Source organism: Aptenodytes patagonicus, chromosome 4 (genome assembly GCF_965638725.1).
Source record: "Aptenodytes patagonicus chromosome 4, bAptPat1.pri.cur, whole genome shotgun sequence".
Lineage (NCBI taxonomy): Eukaryota > Metazoa > Chordata > Aves > Sphenisciformes > Spheniscidae > Aptenodytes > Aptenodytes patagonicus.
In genome coordinates this window covers 53,337,735-53,352,443 of record NC_134952.1, presented here as the reverse complement: position 1 = coordinate 53,352,443, position 14,709 = coordinate 53,337,735, and the positions used below count along the sequence as shown (strand labels likewise).

Below are 14,709 nucleotides of genomic sequence, written 5' to 3'. Positions count from 1 at the left end.
AGTTTCCCATCTGTCTGTCCCTTGACTGCTCATTCCTGTCTTCAGGAGTGTCAAAATCTCTCTACCTGATTCGTGCTGTTATAATTTATGGCACAGCTGCTCTGTAAACCAAATCCCTGATTTGCTATTGATTAAAAATAAACTTGAAATTTATTTTAAAAAGAATCCATTCAATCTGTGCTGTTTCTGTGAAACAGAAAACAGGTATGAAAAATGATCCCATAAAGCATTGTATAGGCATGTTTGAGAGTGTGACAGCATCTTTTTTATATGAAAATGAATAAGCTTCTGACTACCATTTTCTGCTATGGCCAATGATATATGCATGACTCTATCATTTACCCCTACTTACACCGTCTTTTGAAAGGTTACATATAGATAACACTTCATATTTAAAATGTCCTCCGTTGGTCAGAGAATGCAGAGAAGCATTACTGCCAATAATAAGATATTCAACTGAAGGGCTTTTTAAGCTAATTTGTAGAATTATTTAAATACCATAGTTCTCCTTTTCCTAAGAGTAGAAATGTGAACTTAATGGTTTTGTTCATCCTACACTGGAAATATAAAAAAACAACCTGAAAGCATACCGTTATCATAGACAATACTATTATCCCAGGTTCAGGTTACATTCTGAGTTTTACTCTTTTTTTTGAATGTTTTAATTCACCCTGACTAGGATTTTTGGGCCTCCAACATTTGGAATCAAATATGTACTTGTGAGCTTGAGTTCTTTCTTTCTCTCCTCTATTGCCTCATCTTCTTCACAACTTTTGCAATTTTTTCTTCCTGCTTACAGAGATTTCCTTGATAACAGCTAATAAATCATTGCCCCTTAAACATGCTGCTGAAGTTTCCATAAAGCCGGAGCTTCCTAAATTAGTATATAAATACACATATCATCTTCATGCTCTGCATATCTGCTTTTGAAATTGAAAGAAACGGCGTGGTAAAATCCTCTGAAGAGTACTGCAATGACCCCTTCTCCCAAATACTGCCATTCTAAGTCCCCAGCACTGATTTGCTGCCGAGTTCTGTACCATAGTACGATGCAAGAAGTTTTGTTGAAAAAGGTGTTCTTCATTCTAAGTGCTACAGAAGTGAATTTTACTCATGAATATCCTTTCAGATTCCTCTCAGAATTCTCTTCACTCCCATTCTTTCCTTCTCTGCCTGTTTTGCCTCCTGTAACCCTTTTTGCACCTGACTGCAAGCTACACTCTGAGAAAGATTTAGACAGACTCTAAGAAAGATTTAGAGGAGCTAATGACGGACAAGGTGGCAACTCGTTTTCAAATGCCCAGCCCTGGAGAAAATCCATAATCCTTAATTAGGCATCTGGAGTCCTTATTTAGTTCTCAAGAGTGCTTCATAAACTGCCTGCTGAAAGGGGAGGTAATCCCCTCTCACGCTAGAGCTGCTGACTCAGGACTGCAACGTTTGCACCCATGGGGTACCCCAGGGCACAGCATCCTCCCTGGCGAGGGAGAAACCCCCATCAGCTTTTGGAGAGAAGGGCAGAAGCCTCTCACTCTTGGTGCAAAACAGGAGGAGAAGGGGAAGGCATACACCTATGGGGTCATTTTTTAAACAATATTGTTTTCATGCCCTCCTCAGCTGCGTGACCGAAGTCACTCATCTCCAAGCTCCTACTAAGAGGCCCTGGTACTGGCAGAGGGTCAGCGAGAGATTTATGGGCTCAGAGAGAACACAAGTGATATAGTGCACAATTTAGGACCTTTGAGGTGAGGGCACTCAGTAGACATTAGTCCTAAACTGGCATTACAAAGACTAGCAATTGAATAAAACAAGAAACTGCATTTGAAGTGAGGCTGGCCACTGAAGCTATGTGCAACAGAGGAGAGAAGAGAAGTAGAAGAACTGGAAGGGGGAAGAGAGTAAAAGTTCAAATAACAGTATGGGTGTTGAGATCTTGATTCTACCTAAATTCATCCTTAAAATACCTATAGCCATGATTTAATGACAACTTTCGCTTTGCTCCTCATGCTTACAATCTCTTTATGTCCTATGCAGGTCAGCTGGATTACCAGTAACAACTTTTCCTCTATCATGGTTGCTCTCTGTCATATTCCTCAGTTAATTTCTGTATTTTTTCCCAATTACTGACATTTGACTACATTTAACTGTTACATCTCTCGCTGATTTCTCACCAACTTGTTATTTATTTGAAGCAAGTGCTATACCTCTGAGCAGACATATGTCTCCCTTATATTATTTCTATATGTGCGGTTTTTTCTGCTTTATGGTTGGACTCAATGATTTTAAGGGCCTTTTCCAACCTAAACAATTCCGTGATAAATATACATTAAAATACTTGAGGAAAATGAGAAGGCTTTATTAGACCAGCTAGTAGAAGCACATGTTTTCCTGGATGAAATATCTGAAACAAAAAAAAAATAAATTATGTTTAAGAAATGAAACAAAAGAAACCAAAATAAGATGCAATTGCTACTTTGGAAAGCCCTAAATACAGACAATTTCAAAGGCTCATCAGCTCTCTGTGAATATTGTGAGTGGTGAACATGGGAGAAGGCAGTACATTTTCCCGGAATAAAGTTTTATTCATATTGATCCTGCCTAAACTCACTCACACCCTCCTTCAGGAAATGACCTGAAATTACAAGCCACAAACACCCGTGGCACTATTCTTACCTTAAAATGTAAATTATTACCAAAAGCCAGAATGTCCTGCTGAGAAGCAGGAGACCTGGGGCCTTGGACATAGACGTCCTTGCCCACACTTTAAGACCTCCTGTGGTGTCATGCACGTGGATCTGTTGTCCTCCAGTGGAAAAAAAATCTCGATGGCTAATTAGCAGTATGCATAAATAACTTCTGTGGGAGAGACACATTTTGGAAGTAGTAATTGGCATGCTGTCTAGCTTTGATTTGCAGTTATACTGCATGACAGACATACGGCTGGAAAGAAAACATTCACTGCCTCAGCCTACTGTAGTATCTTCTTAAATAGCTTAGATGAGTGGAAATGGAAATGAAGTGATTATTCCAATTATCAAAGGCTCACAGGAATACATTGAGCCCTGAGAAATTTACCCTCATTTAATAAACTGCTTGAAATTAGAACTGTAAAAAACAGCAAGAGAATCAAAAGCTGTATGAAGTTCAGCCGACCTAACTGCAGCAGCGCAGGGCAGCAGCATGTACCGAGCAAATGGGGACATGTTCCTCTTCCCAGTCTGTGCTGACAAACACCAATTAAGATCTCTAAAGGACTCCGACTAGACTTGAAAACAACAAGAATGACATTTAAATTGACTTAGAATATCACTTATCTATTGTTTAGATTTAATGAAACATGCTGCCCTTTGCTTCTATACTCTGGCATTTGTCCATTACAGTGGTATGCCAAAAGTGAATTGTTTCATTAAAATCTGAAACAAAAGGGACCGACGCTCTGAGTTACAAAAATTAGTCTTTCTAAAAGATACTACTTGTGAATAGAGAACATCTGATCACCATGACTCAGTGTCTGCACTTAATTCCATTAAGCATTCATACTCCCAGTGCATTTCCAATTCACCCACAAGCACATTTTCAGAGAAACTCGAGTAGTATTTTCTTTTTAAAATAAAATTAGAGATAGATTTGATTTGATGGTTTTCCACAAAATTATAACTGTGTAGAATTTCAGCTGCTTCATGAGTGGAACTACAGAGATCTCCTTTAAGTTAAGTCTTTGGGGGTTTGGGGGTTTTTTAGAATTTAGTATGTTCTGCATAAATCCAAAACAGCCTCGTAAGAAAATCCTCTGGCAGGTTTTTAATGATCTGGATGAAAAAAATACTTTGAAGTCTCACAATTTCATCACAGAATAACATCTGATATAACCTGAAATATCAACGAAATACTGTTTAATGAAAAAGTACAGTATTAATTATATGGCATTCCATTCTCACAAACAAATACATTTATTATATGTCTTAGAAACTGAATAAAAGCAGCACTGATAAAAATAGAAAGTATTTAAATGCCAATAGCCATATCCATACAATCTCAGTGAGGTAGCTCAAATTGCCAAGATGTGACCAAAGAAAAAGGCTTTACAAGTGAAAATATACAGAACGAAAAGTTCAGTAGCATAGGCCAGATACAAATAGTACCCCTTGCATAGCCTCATTTAGTACCGATTACATCTAAAAAGTGCTAGCCTATTCTATGCGGTCATTTAAGGGATATTTGTGATAAATAATGTAATACTAACTAATATAATCAGAGAAGGCTTAGATTACCAGGATTGGAATTTAAATAACAGTAGCTAAACACAACTTTTCTTTTTCTCAACTCACTGCAAGTTCATGATCAATACAGTATAATAACATTTTTGTGTGAATTGCCCGACTCTCTTACTAGCAATATATAATGCAGAAAATAGGCAGAATTATTTTGTAGATTTTATTAGCACTGTTGTAAGCAGTGCTACAAGTTGAGGCTTTGCTGTTTGTTCTCAAACTGTTCCCAGAAGCAAAATACAGACCTGAGTGTTTCATGCAAATCCTGTTCTCCTCCTCCGTTATCATATATCTTCACTCTCCAAATGATTTTCAATGCCTACAATTTACTGAACTTTGACCAACAGACTAAAGGTTACACTAAAAAAAAAATCAAATAGCTGCTGGAATTATATGGTCCTCATAAATCAAAAAAGGAGCCGCTTGAACTTCAGGAGTGATCTTGAGATTGCAAAACCCTAGTAAAAATGGATTGTTTAAATTTGCAAACAGATTTAAATCTTCTTTTAAGTACATGACAGCTATACTGTGCGCTTTTGTGACCGAAATACTGTTTATAATGTGAATCCAAGAGTGCTGCAAAATCACCGAGCCTATCAGTGGGATTAGACTCACAGTCATACAACTATTCGTCCATCCATTACAATAATCTCTAGTTATATCAATGTTTCCAGTTCTTCCTTCTCTAGGAAGCTCACTGTTCAAAACAAATCAATTTTTAATTATTTTAAATCAAATTACATTTGTGCTTTTGCAAAATGTGATTCTACAGCAGGTACCATAACAAAGCTATTACCCCATGTGATTACCATAACTGAACCATGATCCTTATCCATTGGCTTAATTGAGGCAAGTAATAGCTAATTTTATATCTCACATCTTTTACCTTACTAATAAGTAGGGAAAATCCATTAAGGTAATGTAATTATACAGGTTGGAACATAACAAGGAAGCAATGATAGTTCATTTAGGTTTGACCTCGCAATAATGTACCTTGCAGTTTGCATGCTACAAAGCTGCAGCTTGCAGCTCTTTAGGACCACGTCTTATTTATGGCAATATACATCCTGAATAACTCTACATACTTGTGAATGAGGTACTGAGATGAACCTTAGCAGCTCTAAATGTTGTTATCACTCAATACAAGAAAAAGTTGTACACATAAATCCAGCTATTTCAGAGTATTACTTTAAAAAGAAGTACTTGCCACTTCCGTTTTTTGACTTCCTAATATTTATTGCCATTTTACAGTCTGAAGTTGAGGGGACAGACAAAGCAGCTCCTACTGTCCTAGCAAAAGAGGAACTTATACAGCAAGTTAATTATGTTTACATGGGAAAATGATTATGCTATTAAAGTTGTTGCAGAGACACTGGAGTTAAGAATGGAAAAGCCGAGAGTTGAGTAAAGAGCCTAGAAATGGTCACGCTTTAATTTTCAAGATTTTTTTTCTCATTCAGAAGAAGTTACACCTCTAGGAACACTGCAGCTTAGAGAGTCATAAGGACTGTAAGTCGTTCCAAAACAAACGTTAAATAGAAAGGACTGGCATTTCAGATGGTGTATGAGATGTGTCGCTGTCAGAAGCGACTGGGTTACATTCATTTTCACCAGCTCTGGATTTTGTAACTTGCATCTAGAAAGAACTCTTGTTCTTTCTTATTTCTTGTAAGAAGAATGCTTAGAAACACATCATTCATGTTTAACATGTCTATGTATAATAAATGTGCATAAGCTCATGAACTCACTTTCATTAATTACATTAATTTTTATTCCTGAAAAATAGGTTGTAAGACATGGGTTTCCACTATCACCAACAACAGTTTACTTGCAGCAGCTCTTTAACGATGTTTTCTTCTGCCAAAGTGCAAAAGTAATCAAGCTACAAGCCAGTGATGTTCAGAAACATCCACAGAAAGTTTATAAAAATTTGCATGTAAATGAGCATCTTCAGGATCTTGCTACTTTCTCAACAAAAAATAATAATCAGCTATCCATATAGCAATCTGCACATAACATGTTTCTGAAAGCCACATAAACACTGATGAATGACAGTTTGGATACACAGAACTAGAACAATAAGGAATGACAAAAGTACTAATTTATTCATCAGTGTTTGCCATTACAGAAGCGAAAACTACAGCTGAGTATGAAGCATTGAATATAAACCGTTCACAATCACAAGAACTAACTGAACAATGCAGCTCAGGGATTTTTCAAAAATGAAACTTCATAGCAGATGTTAATCCACTAAAAAGATTACAGGGTCCAGGCCATGACCTATGGACAATCAAAAACCTGTATAGTACTGCTTTCTAGCCCATAAGAAAGACAGTACCTCTTTGTTCCAGAGCATTAGATTAAAAAATTTTTTTAAAAAAGGAATTAATTTAAAGAATCACTTTCCTGCAGAAATGTTAGTTCATATCCAATGGGAAAGGAAGAGAGGAAGAAAAGAGGTTAATGTAAAAGAAATTTGCTATGACGATGCACAACACTGAAAAGGTTTGAAAACACACATACATGTTTCCAGAGACATGTGACACCATACCTGGTGCTGTGGGGAATTGCCTTCACACGGTGGTAACGATTACACAGACTGTAATCAGAATGCGACACGTGACAATGGATGGATGGAAGGAAAAAGGAAAAAAAAAAGAGAAAGAATGAGAATGATATTAAAACACATATAGCAAAGATGAACAACTAGAAAAATTCATGGACATACTGAAGAATTAAATGCCCCCTCCAACTCACTTCTGAGACCTCAAACCTAAACTGATCATCTTTACAGATCTCACCCTGACATTTGGTTACTTGCCGCTTGTAACCGCAGTAAAGAAAGACTGGTCTTCTGTGGATATAACATTTCAGTTGGTATTACCCTCCATTATTAGAGTATTACAGACTGTGGAAACAAGTCCCACTGCTGTCACCAGAGTGCAATTGGGTTTTTGTTGTTGAGTATCTCAACCTTACACATTTCATTAGGTTATGAACACATCGAGTGAGATGTTTAACACTTTTGCAATCACCGGAGAAAAATCAACACGAGAAGAGCCATTTAAAATTTACCTTAAAATTCTTAAGAAGGATAGATGGTATATATATAAAAATATGCATATGAAAAAAACCATATATAAAACCCACCTCCACTAAAACTTCACCCCCAACTATATCTTCTGTTTTACAGTATCAGTCCCACTATTTTGCGAGGAAGAAACAAATGGAGAGGTAAGAGAAGCACAGATCACACCAAGCTCTGACTCTGGTTCAGTGTGGTACCCGAGGGGAGCTAAACAAGAGTGGTGTGATCCATCTGCTTTCAGAAAGCCTAATCCAGGCATTATTTGGCCTTATGTGAATTTGGTTCCCCATAATGTATTCGTCAGCCGAAACACCGCCTGGGAGGTTCCGGTTGTTTCTTTCCTGTTCTTCCTTCACTGATGTGCTTAGGCTCCCTCCTCCTGAAAAAGGCCATAGTGTAACTGAAGGGAAGGGATCTGCTGCCGTTTGGGGGAGCGGGGATGGGAGGCAGCAAAAGGAGGGGACCTCTTTAACCACTGTTGGCAGCAAAGCAAGGGCAACATTAAGCAGTAGCAAGACTGTTCACAACTCCCATATTCAGCCTTTCAAAGTGATACACAGCCAGAAAAATAAAACTGCAGATAACCTCAGACTACAGTAAACCACCAATTTTAATCTGTCATTTATACAGAGAGTTTTAATTACCTCTGTTACACTAAAATCAGATTTACAAATTTTCTGATACTTTAGTCCACTTAAGAAGTAGACTCAATTGCCAAGATGTAATCACTGCTGAAAGCCATTCATAGAAGGAGTTATAAAAGAAATTACACTGTAAGGATCTGTTATCGTTATTTATTGTATCTCTTTTTTTTTTTTCTTTTCTTTCTTTAAAGGTAAATAGCCAGATTACTGACCGTGGGGGTAGGAAAGGGTTGCATATTTAACTGCAATGCCCTCTTATGCATAGACAGTGCTCAATATGAAAGATGCTGAGGGACTGCATTTCTGGATTCACAATTAGAAATACAGGTATATGGACTGGGCTCCTATTCTGTTTTGGTTTTTTTTTTAGTTAGAATACAGGTTCATGAGAAATTAAAGATGATAATATTACTTGGATTGCTGAATCTTTGAATCTTTTGAATAATCTTCTCTCATTCTGACCATATCAATTTCTTAGAGGAAAATACCAGCCTAAATATAATAAAAAATTGCTAGTACATGTGCAAAAAATAAAGATTTGTTGAATTGGTACTCCTTTGTTTATCAATATTATCTGTATATCCTCTGTTAAGATCACGTGTTATTGTATGTCTATACTATTTACATTGTATATATTGTATATTTTGTGTGTATATATTGTATATTTTGTTTATACACAGATCATGTTCATTTTCTGAACACAACCTAACCGTGACAATTCGGAAATAAATGTAAAACTTAGGACATGGGTCCTTTAAACAGACAAATGAACAATAAATTAATTATAAACAATTACACAATTCTATTTACTAAGAACTGAGTTTGTATCTACCTTATGCATTTTTAATTTTTTTTTTAAGTAAACTATAATTTCAGTGCTATGTAGGGGTTTTGGTTCATGTATTTTACTAGTGTAATTTAAAAAGCATAACAAATGAATAAAACTGAGAAACCAAATACAACCAAAGCAACCATATAACGATGAAAAATAGCATCCATTTTTCCTGTTACTCAGCTAATTTATCTGAAAAATCATTAATACTATTTTCAAATTAATTTAAATTACTTTCTAAATCAGCAATAATTAGATTATAGACTGAAATCCCATGTTTCAAAGCAAAATTGCTACATATTGTGCCGCCAACTGATGGTTCAAAGAAGTGAAATGTTGGAATCACTGCAAGTTGATTCTTTTATGCTACAGTTCTCCTTAGTGTACCATCACAGCTTTCAATTACTGAGAAAATACGTCTAAAAATAAAACACAGAACTAAAACCTAGATTCGTGCAAACAGTTATGTTCTAAAGTCACATATAAATCAAAGAAGTGAAAGCCATTGTAATAATATATGAAGTTCAAGGCACCAGAATGAAACAGCAGTTGAATCAACTGATGCAGGCAGCAAAGTTACTGTGTTATCCCACCTCTTCCTAGTATTTTCATTAAAAATGGGAAACTTGGCAGTAGTTTCAAATAGAGATTCTGCTAAAATTTAGATGGTAGGTCAGTAAAGCCATGGTTAACTGATAGAAGTTAAGTGCCTTCTGCTACTAATTGGATACCGCTAAGGAGTGAAGGAAAACCCTAAACAAATGGCATTTAACCGAGTTGCCTATAACTGAAACTAAAAATTCTTTTGAAAAAGTCTGCTGAGGACTGATAACAGGGGCAATCCCATACCATGAATAAAAATAATCCTAAATGCAAACCAACACCAGAATTCAGATTCAAATTCAGCAAACTGCTGAGTGCAAGTGGTCCCGCTGAAGCCACCCAAAGCTCTGTCATAGTTCACTTGGCTACTTATACAGTTGGGCTTCATCCCGGACTGACAATGCAACCACAGGCAAAGCCACCATCATTTAAATACACATCACATTCCTAGGCTTTTGTTTCCGCCTTAAATTTTACTACAATTTCAATAAAAAGATGAGACTGGGGAATAATTTCGAGAAGTGTCCATTAATCCCCCTGCTCCTCCATCCTTTGCATGGGGACCTATCTCATATTCCCACACGGATATATCAATACTCTAGAGGAGCTGGCACATCTTTTTGTCTGCTGTTGAAATTCAGTCATAGAGAAGTTGTGTCACTTAATCGCTGGTTTTGGTGGTCTGGAGGGAGATCTGGGAGGCATTTTTTCCTCTTTCCCCGCAGTCCTACACAGTTGTGGGACAAACTGTTCTCACTGCTGATGTGGGCATAGTTAGCAGCTGTAAGATTTAAAAGGCAAACACTGACACAAAAAGGTACAAAACCCTAAGGAGGAAAAAAATAATTAAAAAAAAAAAAAAGGCAGAGGATCAGGGGCAAGCACCCAGCAGCAGGATCAGCTGCTCCAGGGAGCAACTGAGGGGGACCTTTCCCCACCTGACTAGCCAAAAGGGACTGAAAACAGTATGAGACTGATTTCTCTGAGGTTATTTTTTGTGTGACACCCTTTCAGCTCTGTCAGTCAGCAACGCTCTGTGTTCAGTGCACCAAGTGGCAATTTCTTTCATTAATTTCTGCTGGGTAAACTCTTCTTCCACATGTCACTTCCCATTCCCTTGCATTGATTCCCACCTGTTTGCCTATGAATTAATTCAGAATCCTTGTTATTACTGCCCTACACTGTAAACTACTTTTCCCAGATGAAACCATAAAAAGTGGTTGTCTCAAAAAGATGTGTCGTTTCCTGTTTTAGAAAGACAATTTGTTCTTTTTGCTTATTTTTTCATGCAATTTCCTTCATGAATATCATCAGTACTACATTTCTTGGTATGTCTTAATTTGAACGGTTCACAATTGTCTTGGTTATGTCTCTTTATTGGGGAAGAAAAATGTTTTTGTCTGGAAACATCCAATAACCACTTGGAAACCTTCCATAAGAATTGTTGCAAAATAAATGTTTATAAATACTTCCTTGATATAAATAGATTTCCTGACACTTTATAACAAACCTCCAAATTAAAGATATAGCCCTAAATAAATATCTAATATTTGGTAAAACAATTCATATTATCTCTCCAAGGGAGCATGTATAATAACTCTTTTGGCATGAAAGGGAATAGTTACAATTAATTATTCTTATGATGGTTAACCAGCATGCAAGTACTGCGCATTTAATCTTTAGTCAATCAATTTTATATGGCACTGTGAGAGAGAGAGATTTATAGGAAGACTGGGAAAAGACTCACATTAGTAAATTTTCATGGGGGTTAACTCCACATGTAGCAACAGCACAGAAACAGGAGGTTAAGGGAAGGGATTTGTGAGTTAGGCCTCGCTGAAAGTTTTGAATGCTTGGGGAAAGTGACAGGACACAATTTAATAGGGGCAGGCTCATGAGGATTTGTATTCAACCTTGAGACTGAGAATGAGACTTTTATATTTAATTCTCAAAGCAAGGGATCAAAGAGTCCGGTGTAATAACTCCTCATATATATCATGCTCAAGTACCTTACTCCATGAGTAGACACGCTGATTTTAATTAATCAATGCATTTATTTCCAGTCACTTTGCTGACTGGAAAAATCCTCCTTTCTAAACTCACTAAGTTCCTCCCTTAATTTGCCTTTTTATGTAAAAGTAGGAGTGCTTTGGGCATCAGAGATTCGTGCACAAGATACCCTTCAGCTATGCACAGTCATGTCCTCAGCAAAACATAACAGCAATCCAACTGTCCTGTAAAACAAGAGTTGGGTGCCAGGTACCTTCAAAAAATGGCAAGAGAAGCAGGCGAACATTGTCCTTTACACGCTATTTTGGCAAGCACCGCATCTGGCATCTTCTACAAGGCCCTGTTGGAAACCACAGTCTGTTGACATCACTGTGTTAAAACCGTATCTGAAACTTAAAGTTTGCTTAGCTGCTTTATCAGGATAGTGATTAACATTACTCTGGAGTTGTTCTGGGCAAAGAACAAACTTCCCTTCATTTCCTCTTGAAACCTCAAGGCTACTACCTAAATTCATTGGTACGCTGCAGCAGCTATTCAAGAGGATGAATTAGTTTTACACAGACTTTTATAAGGATTTCATTTCATCAGAATTATCGCCTCCACCCACTTAACACTAGTACATACTTTCGTATTGAAATATTGTATTGCTTCTCACCATATAAAACCTAAACTTGACAGTAGCATAATTGCAAAATGGTATCTAATATTTCATCTTCCACCAACCCAGAGGATAAATACGTAGAATCATATCTATCACTGGTTCATCCCAAACTGTTACTGTTATAATTTAAAAGAAACAAAGAAGTTATACCATCAAAAATAAGACTGACTGAAGAAGAAAGGGCTAAGAAAATTGCTAGTAGGATTCCATATGGAGCCCAGTATACGCCAAGTCCTCCTTGCATTGCAAGGGATGCTGAATACCATTTATTTGCAAAAGCTCAGGATTTTTCAGTGTGGCTAGACCCTCATCTGTGTTAAATACAGCAAATTCTTTGAAACCACTTCAAAATTTTCAGCAATAAAAGCCTGTGAAAATCATGAAAGATGCAGTTAGGTACTCTGATTACCCTAAGCTAGAGTAGCAGTTAGGAGGTATTGCAGACTGCTACAGTTTATAACATGTTTGTGGCTTATACTAAGCTACTTGGAAGAAAAAGAAAGCTGCAGGAGAACAGCCCTCTTCCAACTTCCACACTGGTGTGGACCTACCACAGACCTACTTACGAGAAACGTGAACTTTTTTAATAGACTCCAAAAGCCCATTAGAGCTTATTGACCATTAGGAGTTATGTGTAAATGTATAAAAAGAAACCAACTCTGTGCCATAGAGAAATGATCTAATGTAATGCAAACACATGAAAAAAAATAAAATAAATAGTGGTGGTGAGAACAACAACAATAATGGAAAAATATCAAAATGCCTCAATGATTATCGTGGGTATAGGAGACTCCAGCACATCAGCCTGAACAAACGCGTGAACTTCTGAGAGATGACTTCAGTTGAAGCAAAGGATGTTCGCCATCTCAATAGACTCAACACCTTGAAGAATTGGTCCTTGAGGGATTTTTGTTTGTTTGTTCTACAGAAAATTCCTAATTGGGAGTGAATGACAAATTGGGGGCACAAGGGATCCTAATGGGTGAATTTTGTACATTTAACTGGTACAATGTGTCTAAACATTCAGCTTGCAGCAATTATTTCATCAGCTCTAGTACAAGAACTTGGTTTTTTTACTGTGCTAATGAGTTGAGCGGATGTAAATAAAAAGATATTGCTCAGAAATAAAATGTATCTCGTGTTTCTCTCTGAGGATACTGATCAGACAAAAAAAAAATTGATCTTACTTTGAACATTTCACTTCATTTACGTAATTTCTTCCAGAAAGCTTTCCCCTTCCCAGATTTATTCATCCTTGCTATAGCATAAAATCCTAGTTATGATTTTTAAGTTATGAAAATTTGTCAGGATTTTTTGATATTGTATTGGTCATCGATCTTACATTAATCATATGTAATAAGGATGGTTATAGGCCAGTCATAGTTCTGTGTTCTTCAACTATAAAAAAAAAGAACAATAATATCAGAAAGAAAAACAAGAGAGCCTTGTTGGCAAAACTGAAAAGATCTCGATCTCTCTCTCTCTCTCCCCCTGCCACCCCACCCCCCCGAATTTATCTTCCAAGTCTGGGCTTGAGAAAAAGCAATCTGGGTTTGCAGTCTTTTGAAGGCTAACTAGGATTTCCTTATAAGAAAATAATCAGTCACTTACTGAATAATAGGTGGCACAGATTTGCAAAAATGCACGTGTAAACACTTTGAAAGATATTCAAGTTTTTACTTCTAGATTTCCTACTGAAAAACATCCAAGAATTACGGCAATATGTATACTGTGATTTGTACCATCTTGCTAATTCTTCTGTTCAGCCTCATGGCTAAGCAGAAGAGCCTTCAACATGAAAGTTTCAGAAATTGGCAATGTCCAAGGGTTTGAACTAAGTGTCATTTCTATCCTTGATGCTGCTGTCAGTTTTATGAGCTGTGGCACACACAGAATATATTGCACACTTAGAGCATGCTCAGCAGTGTTATTTTAAAACCATGACAGATGTCCAGCCCCAGCAGGATCTCACAGTAGAGAAGCCACAGCAACCCTGCCATACAGCTGATCCCTTTGCTCAAGGAGGCAGAGTACCACCCAGGAAAGCCAACTGCCCAAACCCATACAATTCCTCCACCTATTAAGTTCCTACTGAATTCCAGCTCAGTTTCTACATTTCATTCTGCAACTTGCAAGGTCTTCATGAGACTGACACAATTACTTGAGATGCTTTTCATTTACCAAGTGCTCATCTGTAACAAGAGGAACGAAAGCATACAGAGTAACACTGTTCCTAGCACAGAAGATTGGTCACTTGACTTGGTATAGTATGACTAATTTGCTGAATAGGTCTGAAGAGCTCTGAAGTTCACCACCTTCAGAGCAACTTGCAAACACACTTCTTTCTTCAAGCCCATCCATGATAAAGTCAACAAAAAAAGACAGTGAGTGGGAATCCACTTTATGTATTTCCAACGAAAATTTGATGTAACCAAGTGCCAAGGGTGATGAATGCATAAAAGATGAACTGCTATAATTGAGAGAACATTATGGTAGGATCTTTAGTTAGCATCTCTCCCATACATTTTCTTTTTTTTTTTTTTTTTTACTCATATGCCATCTTTAAAACAAGTTTTTAATATATCCAATTATACATCAAA

The 14,709-nt window shown here is 37.0% G+C and overlaps 1 protein-coding gene across 6 annotated transcripts in view; it reads right to left on the bottom strand.

Annotated features, from left to right (window-relative positions):
- The window catches only part of CCSER1 (coiled-coil serine rich protein 1), a 755,676-nt gene that overhangs the window by 91,851 nt on the left and 649,116 nt on the right, over positions 1-14,709 (bottom strand). Inside the window, exons 11-12 of one of the 6 annotated variants that reach the window (XM_076336764.1) lie at positions 6,823-6,870; positions 2,344-2,401 (exon numbers count right to left, since the gene is read on the bottom strand). The exons of the other annotated variants lie outside the window; for them this stretch is intronic. Of the exons in view, the coding sequence (XP_076192879.1) occupies positions 6,862-6,870 (9 nt within the window). The 3' untranslated portion in view covers positions 2,344-2,401; positions 6,823-6,861. Of the gene's footprint in view, positions 1-2,343; positions 2,402-6,822; positions 6,871-14,709 lie in introns of those variants that run through there. 6 annotated transcript variants of the gene reach the window in all.